The following is a 15932-nucleotide window of genomic DNA, read 5'->3' as shown; positions in this document are numbered from 1 at the left end:
GATGTTGAGATCTTTTCATGTGTCTGTTGGCCATCTGGATGTCTTTGGCGAAATGTCTGCAGGTGTCTCCTGCCCATTTTTAAATTGGATTATTTGTTTTTTGGGTGTTGTATAAGTTCTTTATATATTTTGGATAGTAACCCTTTATGTGATATGTCATTTGTAAATATCTTCTCCCATTCAGTAGGTTGCCTTTTAGATTTATTGATTGTTGCCTTTGATATGCAGAAGCCTTTTTATTTTGGTGTAGTCCCAGTGGTTTAATTTTGCTTTTATTTCATTTGCCTCAGGAGACATGTCTAGAAATATGTTGCTATGGCTGATATCAGAAAAATTACTGCTTGTTGCTCTTTTCTAGGATTTTTATGGTTTCAGGTCTTACAGTTAGGTCTTTATTAGTTCATTTTGACCTTATTTTGGTGTATCATGAAAGAAAGTGGTCTGGTTTCATTCTTTTGCCTGTAGCTGTACATTTTTCCCAAAACCATTTGTTGAAGAGACTTTTTCCCATTAGATCTTCTTGCCTCCTTTGTCATAGACTGCGACTGTATAATTTTGGCTTAATTTCTGGCTTTTTCTCTCCTGTTCCATGGATCTATGTGTGTCTTTATGCCAGTATCATACTGTTTTAATTACTATTGTTTTATAACAGGAAATCTGAAATTGTTATACCTCCAGTTTTGTTTTTCAAGATTGCTTTGGCTATTGAGGTCTTTTGTGGATTTTAGGATTGTTGCAATCCTAAACATGCAAATTTTAGGATTGTTTTAGTTTTGTGAAAAATACTATTGGTGTTTTGATAGGGATTATATTAAATCTGTAAATTCCTTTGGGTTGCATAGACATTTTATTTAACAAGATTGATTATTTTTACTCTAATTGTAGTGTTAAACCTATTGCTACTTAACAGAATTAGTAATGTGAATGTGCTTAAATCTACTTGTTTTGTATTCTGTCTCTGTCCCATTTGTTTTCTTTGTTCACTTTTATTCTTTTACTACCTTTTTATGGTTAATGGAGTATTTTTTTTTCGGGATTCGGTTCTATCTATATTTGACTACAACAAGCTGTGCATGTGTGTGTTTTGATAGGAGAGCTGCTCTAGGGTTTATGTCATAAATTTTTAACTTATCTGAGTCTTCCTTCAAGTAACATTTTTGCACTGCAAATGTACTATAATAAGACCTGTATACCAGTATACTTTATTTTCACTCTCCTGTGTTTTGAACTATTGTTACCATGCAGTTTAATTTTATATATATTATGTACTCTGGGATAAATTATGGATTTTGCTTTAAACAATGAGCTAACTTTTAAGGAGATTAAAAATGAGAAAAAGTTTTATATTTACTCGCATACTTACCATTTTCACCACTTTTTATTCCTTTGCATATGGATATCTTGATCCAGGTTTTTATTAAGTATCATTTTCCTTTTGTCTGAAGAATTTCCTTAACATGTTTTGTAATAAAAGTTTGGTGATGAATTTGTTTGAAAAAGCTTTTACTTTACTTTTGTTTTTGAAGGATGCTTTTTGCTGCATGTTTCATATAAGGTTTATGGGATTTTTTCCTTTAGTTTTCTTCAAGCACTTGAGTTATGTTATTTCACTGTCTTCTGGCTTACATAGTTTAACACGAGAAGTTTATAGTCACTTTTATTTTTCTTACTCTGTAAGTAATACTTCTTATCTTTGGCTGCTTTTTTTTTTTTTAACATTTTATTTATTTATTCATGAGAATACACAGAGAAGAGAGAGAGAAGCAGAGACACAGGCAGAGGGAGAAGCAGGCTCCATGCAGGAGCCTGATGTGGGACTCGACCCTGGGTCTCCAGGATCACACCCTGGGCTGCAGGCGGCGCTAAACCGCTGAGCCACAGGAGCTGCCCTCTTTGGCTGCTTTTAAGATTTTCTCTTATTACTCTATTCAGCAAATTGACGATTAAGTTACTGGTGTGCATGTTTGTATGTGTTTGGCATTTTGTTGTACTTCTTGGATCTGTGGGTTTATAATTACATATTTTGCAAGATTTACAGCTCGGATTTCACTAAATATATACTTTTTGTTTGCTTTTCTCCAACTTTAACTTCACATGTTAGATTGGTTGCTGTCATCTCACAGGACTCTGTTGCTGTGTTTGTCTTTTTTCACTTTGTCTTGTATTTTGGGTAGATGTTGTTTGCTATATCTTTAAAGTCAATCATCTTTTCCTTTGCCCTTCCTCCCTTCCTCCCTTCCTTCCTCCCTCCCTTCCTTCCTTCCTTCCTTCCTTCCTTTCTTCCTTTCTTTCCTTCCTTATTTTATTTATTTATTCATGAGAGAGACACAGAGAGAGAGAGGCAGAAACATAGGCAGAGGGAGAAGCAGGCTCCTCAGAGGGAGCCCGATGTGGGACTCGATCCCTAGACTTGGGATCATGCCCTGAGCTGAAGGCAGACACTCAACCACTGAGCCACCAAGGTGTCCCTTGGTTTGCCATTTCTGATCAGATGTTAATCAAAGTGAAAATTTTGATTTTTTTTTAATGTTACCTGTGAGTTCCATTTTAAGCATTTTTTTTTACCATCTTCCATTTCTCTCCTTTCGTTCATTTTCCATTACATAAACATATGAGGTATATTGATAATAGGGATTTAATGTTCATGCTTGTCCCTTCTATCATCTCTGTTGTTTTCTGATTCTATTCCTTGATTTTTTTCCTGGTCATTACTCACATATTTTTTACTTCTCTATATAGTTCGTAAATTTTTATTGGATGCCATATTTGTGATTTTTTTTGTTGTTGGGAACTAAATTTTGTTGTAGTACTTTGACAAATGTTCACTTGTGTGTTTATGTTTGCATGTTAAGTTAGTTGTGGAAAATTTTGATTCTCTTGAGGCTTATTTGTGAACTCTTTTAGGGATGGTCTAGAAGATAAGTTGTCATAGGCTTCATTTAGCCTACTTTTAAAGGCATGTTCTAGTCTCTACTGAATGTTATTATAGTCAGTGGGGTCTTTGCATTCTGGCTAGAGGGAACACAACTGACTCCTGGCTGGAAGCTTTGGGACTTGTTTGTATTGCACCTGGGCTGTAATTGTTCTTTCCTTGGAACTTATTCAGCCAAGTTCCAAGTTTGGGGTTTTATACCACTTTTATACAGATTGGTATTTAGATAAAAACTTGAGGGTACTCTTATGCAGATATCTGGATCTATTTCCCTGTACAACTCCCTCCCCTTGTGTGCTCTATCCCACAGTTTCTAGCCTCCTGAACCAATGATTTCTGTGTCCTCATTTTGGTACAATTGGAATTCCCCTTTCTGTGCTACAGTTTGCAAATTAACTCCATGCAGAAAGGCTTTGTGATAGTAGGGCTCACCTTGTTTATTTCCTGTTGTCCAGGGATTATAGTCCTGTCCGTGCCTTTTGTTTAATATGTAATAATGGTTGTTTCTTATATTTTGCCTGGTTTTCTAATTGTTTATGGCTGGAGGGTAATTTGAACCTCCTCCCTACTCCCATGTGGCTTTAAATAGAAGTTTACTATATTATTTTAGGAACTCCAATTAGTTTTAATTTATAATAATAATATGTAACATTGGGTTTTTGGTGGAAGATTTTCTCAAATTAAATTAGTGGTATTATTTTACTTCAGATTTCTTTGCAGGAGAATGAATCAAAACTAAAATGGAAGGCTTAAGAGATACAAAAGAAGAAAAGAAGAAAAGCCAAAGAAAGATTGAGATAAATAATTTTTATGTTGCCATTTGTAATGAGACTCCAAAGTTCTATTAAAAGTCAAAGTCTGGAACATCTGAATGCAATATGGAAATGTAAAATGTATACATCTATTTTTACAGGTTTTTGACAAAGTATGACCATTATCTCTTGCATTCGGAAAAAAAAAATGGATTCAGCAGCATTTGATTAGTCAGAACAGTCACATATCTGAAGCCAGTGAGCAGCAATAAAAAGGCATGAGTGAAATATGGGAAATTTGTTCATTTATTTATTTAAAAGGATTTTATTTATTTGGCATAGCACAAGCCAGAGGAGTGGCAGGTATAGGGAAAAGGAGAAGCAAGCTCCCTGCTGAGCAGAGAGCCCAAAGTGGGGCTGGATCCCAGTACCCTGAGATCATGCCCTGACCGAAAGGCAGATGCTTAACTGGCTGAGCCACCCAGGTGCCCCAAAATATGGGAAATTGAAAAATGACTTGATGTTGATAAGTTGGTCCATTGATCAGAAGGAGAATAATTCTGATGGATTGATGAATGTAAAAAGCATGCCTTCCTTGTTGGTGCCAAAATGAAGAATTAAGAGAAAAAAGGAAGCAAAGCAAAAACTAAAAATTTCTTTTTGAGGAATACAGACAACTGATACATATGCACACACTCCCCACTCTCCCACCTTTAGATAAATAAAACAAGTTTGAAATAAAGCCAGTTGTCAAAAAAACAATAAGTTAGCAATGGTCAGGATAGTGGAGAATAAAACATAAAATAGAGCAAAACACTGGTTTGGAAGTATAAATGACAAAGTCAGCTAAGTCATACATGTTTTGGTTTCTTTAACAATGAGTATTCATAATCATAGAGTAATCATAAAAGAAAGATTAAATTTTGAATTAATTTCTTATTCTCAATTCCATTGTAGCAGTCATGTTGGGATTACTTCAAGAATTTCTGGCCTCTCTGTATGTAGTCCTTTTATTGGTCTTTAGGTTTCTAAAAACACTGATTCCTTTAAAAAATTTTTTCTTTGGCTTCGTATCTCCTCACTGTTTGTCTCACTCACTCTGTTGCCACCACAGTGTATTTTCTCTTTTCCTTCGACACTTAGATACTCTTATTTTACTAATTTTGAATTTGCTCTTCCTTCTACTTTAGTGTTCCTTTCCCAGATATCTGCATGGCTTGGTTCCTTTTGTACTTCAGATCTCTATTGAAATGTTTCCTTACTCGTATAAAATTTTATTTTGTAAAGTTTATTTTGTAAATATCTTGTTTATTTTTTTTTTTTAAAGATTTTATTTATTCATTCATGAGAGACAGAGAGAGAGAGAGAGAGGTGGAGAAGCAGGCTCCAAGCAGGGAGCCTGATGTGGGACTTGATCCCGGGTCTCCAGGATCACACCCTGGACTGAAGGCAGCGCTAAACCACTGAGCTACCTGGGCTGCCCTATAAATACCTTGTTTGAAGTGGTAACTCCTCATTCTTTGCTTTAATTTTTCTTTCATATTGTGTGTGTCTCTTTTGTTACAAAGAGTAATGGACATTTCTTCTCACTAGAATGTAGTTTAGAGAAGGCAGAGATTTTGTTGTTTAATGCTGTATCCCATGTTTTAACAGAGCCAGGAGGATTGATTTTAACAGGAGGATTGATTGAGTTGTCTAATGATGCTTGTTAACTATGTTATCTAAGTAATTGCTTAAAATGTTACTAACTATATTTCATCTCAGCTTCTAAGAAGTGAGATGTGAAAATTTGTCATAATTGTGAATTTATCAATTCCTCGTTCTGTAAATGTTTACTTTATACAATATGAGTACTTCTAATGAATTCCTGGGAAATTAATCTTTTTATTATTAAATAATGACAGCCAAGTTTAAGCCACTTACATTTACTGTGAAAACCTGTATTTTTATTTAACTTCTTATTTTATTTTCCATGTATTATGTATTTTTTATTTTCCTTTTTGCCTGCTGTTGGATTGGACAAACTTTACTCATCCCATCTGTTCTTTCCCCTTTGATTGCTTTATAGATGTCTCTTAAATTTAAACATAACTACTTAATAAATACTAAAGATAATTACCTTCTCCATTTTTCCACGAGTAATACAATCAACCTTGGATTCTTTTAGCCCCAGTCAGTCCGTGTAGTCACTTATTCAGTTTTGTTTCCACTTCACTCATGAAATTTGAAATGATGCCATTTTCGCTGTTTGATCTAGTGTGTTATATTGACTAATTTCTAATATTAAGTCATGCTTGCATATTGGTGATATTTACTAGTATTTTACTTAGTTTTTTTTTTTTCTTTCCATAGATTTGTTTTCAACCATGGTTTTTGGATATATTAGGATTTGGGTTCAAGTGTTTTTTTTTTTTTAAGTTTTTTTGAGGGAAGGGGAGATTGCTTCAACTTTAAAAATTTCTTAGGGAGATGCCAAGTGGCTCAGCGGTTGAGTGTCTGCCTTTGGCTCAGGGCCTGAACTCGGGATTAGGGATCAGGGATCGAGTCCCACATCAGGCTCCCCTCCAGGAGCCTGCTTCTCCCTCTGCCTCTGTTTCTGCCTTCTCTTTGTGTCTCTCATGAATAAATAAATAAACTCTTAAAAAAAGTTTCTTATGTTACATCTCCTTTTTGTTTTGATTATTATCATTTTGAAAGAAAGATTTAAATAGTTTTTCTAGGGCAGCCCTGGTGGCCCAGCGGTTTAGCGCCGCCTTCAGCCCAGGGCGTGATCCCACGTCAGGCTCCATCAGCCTGCTTCTCCCTCTGCCTCTGTCTCTGCCTCTCTTCTCTCTCTCTCTCTCTCTCTCTCTCTCTCTCTCTCTGTGTCTGTCATGGATAAATAAATAAAATCTTAAAAAAAAAAGTTTTTCTATTTAAAATAGATTTGTAACTTTTTCATATTAATCCTTTATTATTTTCTGTTCTCAGTGTTTTTCAACTTAAATACTGAGTTTGTCTTTTTAAGTAATAAAATAATTTAAAGCTCTCATTGTTTGAATATTACTGTCAACTTCTAAGTTTTTTTAAATTTATTTTTTATTCGTGTTCAATTTGCCAACATATAGAATAACACCCAGTGCTCATCCCATCAAGTGCTCCCCTCAGTGCCGGTCACCCAGTCACCCCCACCCCCCGCCCACCTCCCTTTCTACCACCCCTAGTTCTTTTCCCAGAGTTAGGAGTCTCTCAGGTTCTGTCTCCCTTTCTGATATTTCCCACTCATTTTTTCTCCTTTAATTTCTAAGTTTTTAAAATACATAATATCGTGTTTTTTTCTTATGTGTTTAGGGATCTTTTTTTTTTTTTTTCTTCAACTCCTTTCTAGCCTTAATTTCTGAGATTTCCCAAAACTTAAAGGCGTTAGTGTTTCGTATTCTTTAAAAAAATTTCATTGGGTCAAAGAATCTCACTTTACCATGATTCTTATGTTTATATGACATTACTGAAGTTAATTTTAGAAATTCAGTTGTATTACTTTGTAAGATGTATGATTAAGTATATTCAGTATTTAATTTTTTTTGAGTGGTTTGCAAGTATATGCATCACTTTCATGTATGGAAGTGTCTTAAAAATATACTCATCTGGGCATCATTCCCCAATTTCACTAGATACAGAGGTATAACCCGGGGATGCCTCGGTGGCTCAGCAGTTGAATGACTGCCTTTGGCTCAGGGTGCGATCCTGGGTCTGGGAATGGAGTCTCACATCAGGCTCCCTCCGAGAAGCCTGCTTCTGTCTCTGCCTATGTCTCTGCTTGTCTTTCTGTGTCTCTGATGAATGAATGAATGAATGAATGAATAAATAAATTTTTAAAAAAAGAAGTATAACCTGGTGTTTGAATTTTGCAAATAACCCACTAGACTAGGTGATTAAAAACCACTATTGTAGCTAGGGGATCATCTCAAGATCAGCTCAAAAGAGGGAGAGAGCCTGAAATCAAGAATTAAGTGATTTATGATGACAAAATAGATTGATCTGGGACAAAATTAAAACCTAAAATTTACTAAAGAAAAATGACTCTATAATGTGGTATTTACTATTTGATACAGAAAAATGCAGTAAAATTTGCCTCAGTTATTTAATTATGTGTACCTTCAACTTCTTTAAGTGTAATTGTAAGCCTTAAAATTTAACATTAAACTCTACATATTTACTTCTGTGTAGGCCTCGGAGTAAAGGAAAAACTACCGTGGAAGATGAGGACAGCATGGATGGACTGGAGACAACAGAAACAGAAAATATTGTGGAAACAGGTATCAAAGTTAACAATTTTTTTTTTTAAAGTTAACAATTTTTAAAATGTACACAATTTGCACTATTAGCATTTGTCTATAGACTGAGATAAATTCTCATCTGCTGAAATCGTTTGATAGGTTATGATATAGTGAAAAAATTGAGGTCTCTTTTTTTCCCTACAGCCTTGATTTAGTGGGAAGTATTTAATATCTGTAGAGAAATGTTTTATTAAAGCAAAATTAAAACTGGAAGGGACAGTAATTCCAGGCTGTTATTACGATAGTGTTATTATTATTACGATAGTGTGTGGTTGATTTCTGCTTATGAGCCATCTAGTGTTTATTTGAAGCTTATTATGTTAGTATGTGTGTGGGGAAAAAAATATGTCCCATTAACAGGCAATCCTATGAAATGCTGGGTTAATGCTTTCTGATCTGCTGAACTTGCAGGTGCTCTAAGTAAGCTAATGTGTATTGTGTATCTACAGAAGGAAGATAGAGTGGGTTTCCTAAAGTAATTTCCAAAATTCATAAAGTTAATAATTTAAATTGTCAGAGGCGAGTCCCACATCAGGCTCCCTCCGAGAAGCCTGCTTCTGTCTCTGCTTATGTCTCTGCTTGTCTTTCTGTGTCTCTGATGAATGAATGAATGAATGAATGAATGAATTTTTAAAAAAAGAAGTATAACCTGGTGTTTGAATTTTGCAAATAACCCACTAGACTAGGTGATTAAAAACCACTATTGTAGCGAGAGGATCATCTCAAGATCAGCTCAAAAGAGGGAGAGAGCCTGAAATCAAGAATTAAGTGATTTATGTTGTTATTTATGTTGTTATTAGTTTCATGTTGTATTCAGAGTGTCTGTGTGAGATGGTCTCTAACAGGCAATGTTTTCTTCACAGTTGTTTGATAGAGTTTAGACATAGTGATAGGTTTTTTTGTGAAGTTGAATGTCCCCTTGTTGCTTACAGAATGTCATACAGTTGTTAGAGAAAAGTTAGAAATTGCAGTACCTCGAAATACAGTTTTCCATAAAATACTTTTAGTTGTCAGTGTGTTGCTGCTAGATGGCTGTAATTCTTGGAAAGCCTTCAGACGTCCTCCAGTTCTCGTTCCTCTTTTCAGTGGAGTCTCTGTAGGTAGAGTGATGACTGAAGCTTGGAATGCAGAATTCTATATTTTGCTCTTTTGTTGCAAATTTGTAGCCACATAGTTTTAAACTTGAATTTGTGTAAATTCCCCACCAGGTATTTTTTGATTTCTTTTCCTTAAATTGAATACTGTTCAATTCAACTGTTATATACTGTTACTTTCTAGTGAAAGGTCTTTTTGAAGTTTTAAGTGACATTTTTCACAATAATGACATTTTTTAACATGGTAATTAAACCAGTGCTACCAAACTGTACCCCAGGCCCCTTTTTGTGCACTTACCAACAGTCTTCCTGAGTACTTTCCCTTGTTTTCTGAAGATTTAGCACCTGCCTTTCTATTTTCCTCTGCTTCTCCTATTGTGATGTTAATTATTCAGCACCTAGGCCTCTTGGCTCCTTGATTTCTCAACTTTCTGATTCTCCATCCCACCCTCAGCCTGTCCTTCTTGTGGTCATACATGATCAGCCTATGTCATTGTCTCACTTGCTATAATGACTGCTGTTTTTTTATTTTAAGATTTTATTTATTTATTCATGAGAAACACACACACACACACACACACAGAGGCAGAGACACTGGCAGAGGGAGAAGCAGGCTCCATGCAGGGAGCCCGACGTGGGACTTGATCCCTGGTCTCCAGGATCACGCCCTGGGCTGAAGGTGGCGCTAAACCGCTGGGCCACCCGGGCTGCCCCACGATTGCTGTTTCATTTCCAGAATCTTAGCATTAACTGTTCTACCCTCTTGACTTCTACCTCTTCTTTTTCCAGCTCATTTTCTCCTTATATTAGCAGCATAATAATTCTTGAACTATACAGAGTCCTCCAATCCAGTAATCTTAGTGATGTGGTTATTACCCTCCTCTACTATCTCAGAGTCTGTGACCCATTATTGGAGTCTTTCTCTTACTCACCTTTGACTCCTTTACCACTCGATCTCACTGTTTTTTTTTTTTTTTTTTAATTTTATTTATTTATTCATGAGAGACACAGAGCGAGAGAGAGAGCAGAGACACATGCAGAGGGAGAAGCAGGCTCCATGCAGGGAGCCTGACATGGGACTTGATCCCAGGTCTCCAGGATCACACCCTAGGCTGAAGACGGCGCTCAACCACTGAGCCACTGTTTTGTTTTTATTACAAAATCCAAATTCTGTGTAGCAGCTGATAATGGCTGGTAAAAAACATAACCTTGCTGACTGATTTCATTTTAAATTTATGACCTCAAATCTCAAGTGGGTATGATTGCTACTCTACACTCATTCTACTTTTTTTTTTTAAATTTTTATTTATTTATGATAGTCACACAGAGAGAGAGAGAGAGGCAGAGACACAGGCAGAGGGAGAAGCAGGCTCCATGCACCGGGAGCCCGACGTGGGACTCGATTCCGGGTCTCCAGGATCTCACCCTGGGCCAAAGGCAGGTGCTAAACTGCTGCGCCACCCAGGGATCCCATACACTCATTCTACTTTTATTTTTTTAAAGATTTAATTAATTTATTTGACAGAGAGTGCGCAAGCAGGGAAGCAGCAGAAGGAGCAGGAGAAGCAGGCTCCCCAGTGAGCAGGGAGCTGGATACAGGGCTCCATCCCAGGACTCTTGAGATCATGACCTCAGCCAAAGGCAGACACTTCACCTACTGAGCCACCCAGGCACCCCACTCATTCTGCTTTTTTATGGAAATTTCCTCTTCCATTATCAGTGATCATTCTTTCACCACCTTTTCTCTTCAAACTTCCAACACCTCCTTCTGTTTTTCATTCTTCAGTTATTGGCAATCTTGCTTATTTCAATGAATAAAAGAAAAAACAGAAGCAACCAGGAAAGAAATTCTACATTCACCCACCCTCAAATCTTTCCTGCTTGGAGGTCCTCCCATATATTTTACCTTCCCTACTGTTAACATGGGATGAACAGACTCTAGTTATGAAAGGCCAGCTTTTCTGCTTGTATCCTGGATTCTTCTGTCTCTTCATCTCTTAGGGACTTTGCACCTTCAGTTTTCCTGGGTTTCCTGCATCACACATTTTCTGTCTCAGTGAATCATTTCCATTAGCATTTGAACTTAAAGTATTACATTTCTTGAACACAAACACCTCTTGACCAGACATCCCTTTTCAGCAACTGTATGCTTTATTGCTCGCTTTTATAGGGAAAATCCTTGAAAGAGTTGTCTATGCTTATGGCTACTGCTTATTTTGCCAAGATGCCACTTTCTCATGAACCTACTCCATGTCAGACTTCCTTCCTCCTCCTCTAAATCATTCTTGTTAGTATCACCTGTGATCTCATAGTGCCACAACCAGCTGCTATAGTCTTTGTTGGCCTTAACTATTCAGTATTGTTTCGCACAGCTAACCACTTTCAGTAGTGACGGTTTCCCTTTTTTTTTTTTTAACTTGATTTTCAGCACACCACATTCTCTTGATTTTTTTTCCTACATCACTGGTGTCTCTTTATTCTCTTTTGCTCATCTTTAATTGCTTTAAATATTATCTGTGTGCTGATGACTCCAAACTTATATTATCAGCTCTTTTCTTGTTTTTAGCACAATCTATAGCTTTCTTCTTAACATCTATTCGTACTGTCTAAAGAGGATCTCCAACTTGGTATGTCCTCTGTGGCACTCTTTTTTTGTTATCCTGAAACTTTTCTTCTAGTGTTTCTGCCTCATTAAATGACATCATTTTTCAGGCTGAAAATATGGAGCCTATTGGAAAATCTTTTGGGCTTTATCTTCACAATATATTCCATTTCAAACACTTTTCATCTCCTTTGCTAATGTCCTTCCACTTCTGTCCACCACCACTCCTTGTGTGGACTGCTGCGGTAGCTACCTGTTCCCTTGCTTTTGTTTATTCTAGTCTTGTTGTCTCCATAATAGCCAGGGATCTTTTCAGACCAAACTAAGAGTCTTATTTCCCTCTGTCAACTATCCAAGGCCTCCAGTGAAACTTAAAATCCAAAGTCTGTACCCTGATCTTCAAACTGTATTAATTTGACCTTGGCTACCTGTCCAACAACATCTGCTCTTCCCCCTTGCTTATTGGGCTCCAGTCATACTGGCCTTTTTGCTATTCCCAGAGTCCACATTCTTTTATAAACCTTTTGTACTTTTCTTTCCTTCTTTTTAAAAAGATTTTATTTATTCATATGAGAGAGAGAGAGAAAGAGAAAGCCCAAGTGGGGGGATGGGCACAGGGGGAGAAAGGAGCAGACTCCCACTGAGCAGGGAGCCCAATGTGGGGGCTCCATCCCAGAAACCTGAGATCGTGACCTGAACTGGAGGCAGATGCTTCTCTGAAGTAGAGCCACCCAGGCCCTGGCCTTTGCACTTTACTTATGCTTTGTTTAGAACCCCTGTTCCTAGATATTCCTACTGCTTATTCTCTCAATTCATTCAGGTCTCCACTCGTTTGCTCTCTCTCCTCAGACAGGCTTTTCTGAACCAACTTTTCTAACACTGGTTACTCTATTGTTTTTCTCTTTTCTTCCTAGTATTTAAATAGACATGACATTGTGCTATGTATTTATGATGTGCCTTCCACACCAGACTGCAAGCTTCATGAGGGTTAGGGATTTGCCTTGTTTATTGATTTATCACCAGTGCCTAGAATACTTCCAGACACTTTTTCACTAACTGAAAAGGTATTGCATTCTTATAGTTTCTTTTTTGTATTTCCCAAGCTACTGCTGTTCTTAGAGTATCACCACAAAATTAAAATTCTGACGTTAAATTTTTTTCTTATGTGATGATCACTAAGCCCCGCAAATGAACTGTCTTCTCATGTCTCTTAGCTGAGACTGAAAGGTTTAACAGGAGCAGGATAATTGTCTTCTTCTGGCTTTTTTTATTTTACTAAAGTTAAATAAATTCAAGTGAGCTAGTCTTTGCTCTTTGTCCTTGGAAAGACCTTCGTCCAGTTGTTTTAGTGAATGTAGGGCAAAGAAAATGGTAAAGAAAAGAATAGAGAACAGTTGTAGTAAGCTACAGGGGCGCCTGGCATACCCTGTCAGAGGAGCATGACTCTTGATCTCAGGGTCATGAATTCAAGTGCCACATTAGGTGCAGAGATTATTTAAATAAATGAAACTTAAAATAGGGGCAGCCCTGGTGGCACAGCGGTTTAGCGCCGCCTGCAGCCCTGGGTTTGATCCTGGGGACCCTGGATCGAGTCCCACATCAGGCTCCCTGCGTGGAGCCTGCTTCTCCCTCTGCCTGTGCCTCTGTCCCCCCCCCCCCCCCCCCCCGTCTCTATGAATAAATAAATAAAATCTTAAAAAAAAAAGAAAAAAAAGAAACTTAAAATAGAAAAACCCAAACTACTAGGCTACGAATAAACCTAAGCAAAGAAGAGTTTCATACATTTTTAGTCAGTTTAAAAAGCATACTGGAGTTGGCTGCAAGGTTTTAACATGTGCATGTCTTAAGACCCCAGGTTTATTGGACGGTCTCTTGTATCTGTAAATTTTGTTCTTTGATGTATTCATTTAATGATTTACAGTAATGGAGGAGTATTTATTAAAATGATTATAGGGGATTTGTGTGGGGTGGGGTAAGTGGTGGGAATGAATATCCTATAAGTGGCCATTGGGAAAGTCACAAGAAATTTCACAGATCAGTTTTTTATGTTTTTATGGTAAGAACATCCTATGACTTTTTTTTTTTGGAAGTGGTGGCTGTTACAACAGTTTGTTTTTTCTTATATATAAACAACTTGAATGAAGTGCAAGTTGGTTAAGAGAAATTCCACTTTACTTTGAGAATCATTTATATAATCAGGGCTTTGCAAACTTGTTTTAGTTAATTACAATTGTTAATTATGATTTAGCTAATAATTATAATTAAAAATTTCTTTTGATTGGTTAAGTTGTGGTAGTTTGGCCAGTGGATGTCCTTTTCAGTTTGCTTCTAAGTACTGTTTAATATCATCTCAAAATGTTTCAAAGCTCATTGCTCCTTGGCAACAGTATATTTCAAGAACATCTTTAATTTTCTCTGCCCCAGGATAAGAAATTGACTATTCTCTAAGGACTCCCTAGTTCTTTTTAGTGGAGAATAGTATTAGAAATAAAAATCTAGGCTCTAAGTTTACATATTATATTGTTTTTGATGAGAATTGTGTTAGTCTATTTTAGTGATTTATTAGTTACTGCATAGATGTTAGAGTGTATTCATGTTCCTATAAGTACTTGTTCACGTCAGTACTTTTGGTTACCTCTAGTATAATTTTTAAAAAATAGACTTTAGTGTTTAGAGCAGCTATAGGTTGACAGCAAAATTGAGTGGAAGGCACACATATTTCCTGTATGCCTTCTGCCCTTACATATGCATAGCTTTTCCCATTGTCAACATACCTCACAGCATGGTATATTTGTTGTAATTGATGAAACTGAACTGACACATCATTGTCACCCTAAGTTTACATTTTGGTTCACTCTTGGTATTGTATATTCTATGAGTTTGAACAAGTGTGAGATGATATGTATCCATCATTATAGTATCTCACAGTATTCTCAACTCCCCTAAAAATCCTGTGTTCCACCTATTCATCCCTCCTTCCCCTTTAATCCAAGGCAACCGCTGATCTTTTTACCATCTCCATAGTTTTGCTTTTTCCAGAATTCCTACAGTTGCAGTTATACAGTATATAACTCTTTTAGACTGACTTCTTTCACTTAGCAATATGCATTTAAATTTTCTCCATGACTTTTTTTTTAAAGATTTTTTTTTTAAAGATTTTATCTATTCATTCATGAGAGACACACACACACACACACACAGAGAGAGAGAGAGAGAGAGAGAGAGAGAGAGGCAGAGACACAGGCAGAGGGATAAGCAGGCTCTATGCTGGGAGCCCGATGTGGGACTCCATCCCGGAACTCCAGGACCATGCCCTGGGCCGAAGGCAGGCACTAAACCGCTGAGCCACTCAGGGATCCCCTTAAAGATTTTTTTTTTTCCCTTAAAGATTTTATTTATTTATTCATGAGAGACACACAGAGAGAGGCAGAGACACAGGCAGAGGGCGAAGCAGGCTTCCTGTGGGGAGCCTGATGTGGGAATTGATCCTAGGACCCTGGAATCACGACCTGAGCCAAAGACAGATGCTCAGCCACTGAGCCACCCAGGTGCCTCCTCCATGACTTTCATAACTTGAGAACTCCTCTGTTTTTTGGCACTAAATAATATTCCATTGTTGGGATGTACCACAGTTTATCCATTCATCTGCTGAAGGATATCTTGGTTGCTTCCAAGTTTTGGCAATTCTGAATAGAACTGCCATGAACATTCACATGAATATTTTGTGTGTACATAAGTTCTCAACTCCATAAGTTCAACTCCTTTGGGAAAATACTAAGGAGCATGACCGCTGGATCATAAAGTAAGAGTATGTTTAGTTTAGTTTTATCAGGAAGTTCCAAACTGTCTTCCAAAGTGGCTGTATAATTTTGCATTGCTACCGGCAGTGAGTGATAGGAGTTCCTTTAGCTCCACATCCTTACCTGCATTTGGTGTTGTTAATGTTTCTGATTTTTGCCATTCTATAAGTGTGTAGTAGTATATCATTATTTTAATTTACATTTTTCTGATAATATATCACATGGAACACCTTATTGTATGATTATTTGCTATAAAAAATATATTTGCTGAGGTGTCTGTTATATATTTATTAGCTCCTTTAAAGAAAAGATTTTATTTATTTATGAGAGAGAGAGAGAAATAGCATATGAGGAGGGGAGCAGCAAAGGAAGAGGCAGAACCAGGCTTCCCACTGAGTAGGGAACCTGATGTGGGGCTTGATCCCAGGACCATGGG

General features: G+C 37.0%; 1 protein-coding gene across 28 annotated transcripts in view; it reads left to right on the top strand.

Annotated features, from left to right (window-relative positions):
- Positions 1-15932, top strand: part of KMT2C (lysine methyltransferase 2C) — a 284827-nt gene that overhangs the window by 76090 nt on the left and 192805 nt on the right. For all 28 annotated transcript variants that reach the window (XM_072763203.1, XM_072763205.1, XM_072763209.1 and 25 more), the window contains exon 2: positions 7891-7979. In XM_072763203.1, coding sequence (XP_072619304.1) covers positions 7891-7979 — 89 coding nt within the window. The remainder of the gene's footprint in view (positions 1-7890; positions 7980-15932) is intronic.

This window comes from Vulpes vulpes, chromosome 7 (genome assembly GCF_048418805.1).
Source record: "Vulpes vulpes isolate BD-2025 chromosome 7, VulVul3, whole genome shotgun sequence".
Lineage (NCBI taxonomy): Eukaryota > Metazoa > Chordata > Mammalia > Carnivora > Canidae > Vulpes > Vulpes vulpes.
This window is presented reverse-complemented; position numbering and strand designations above follow the sequence as displayed.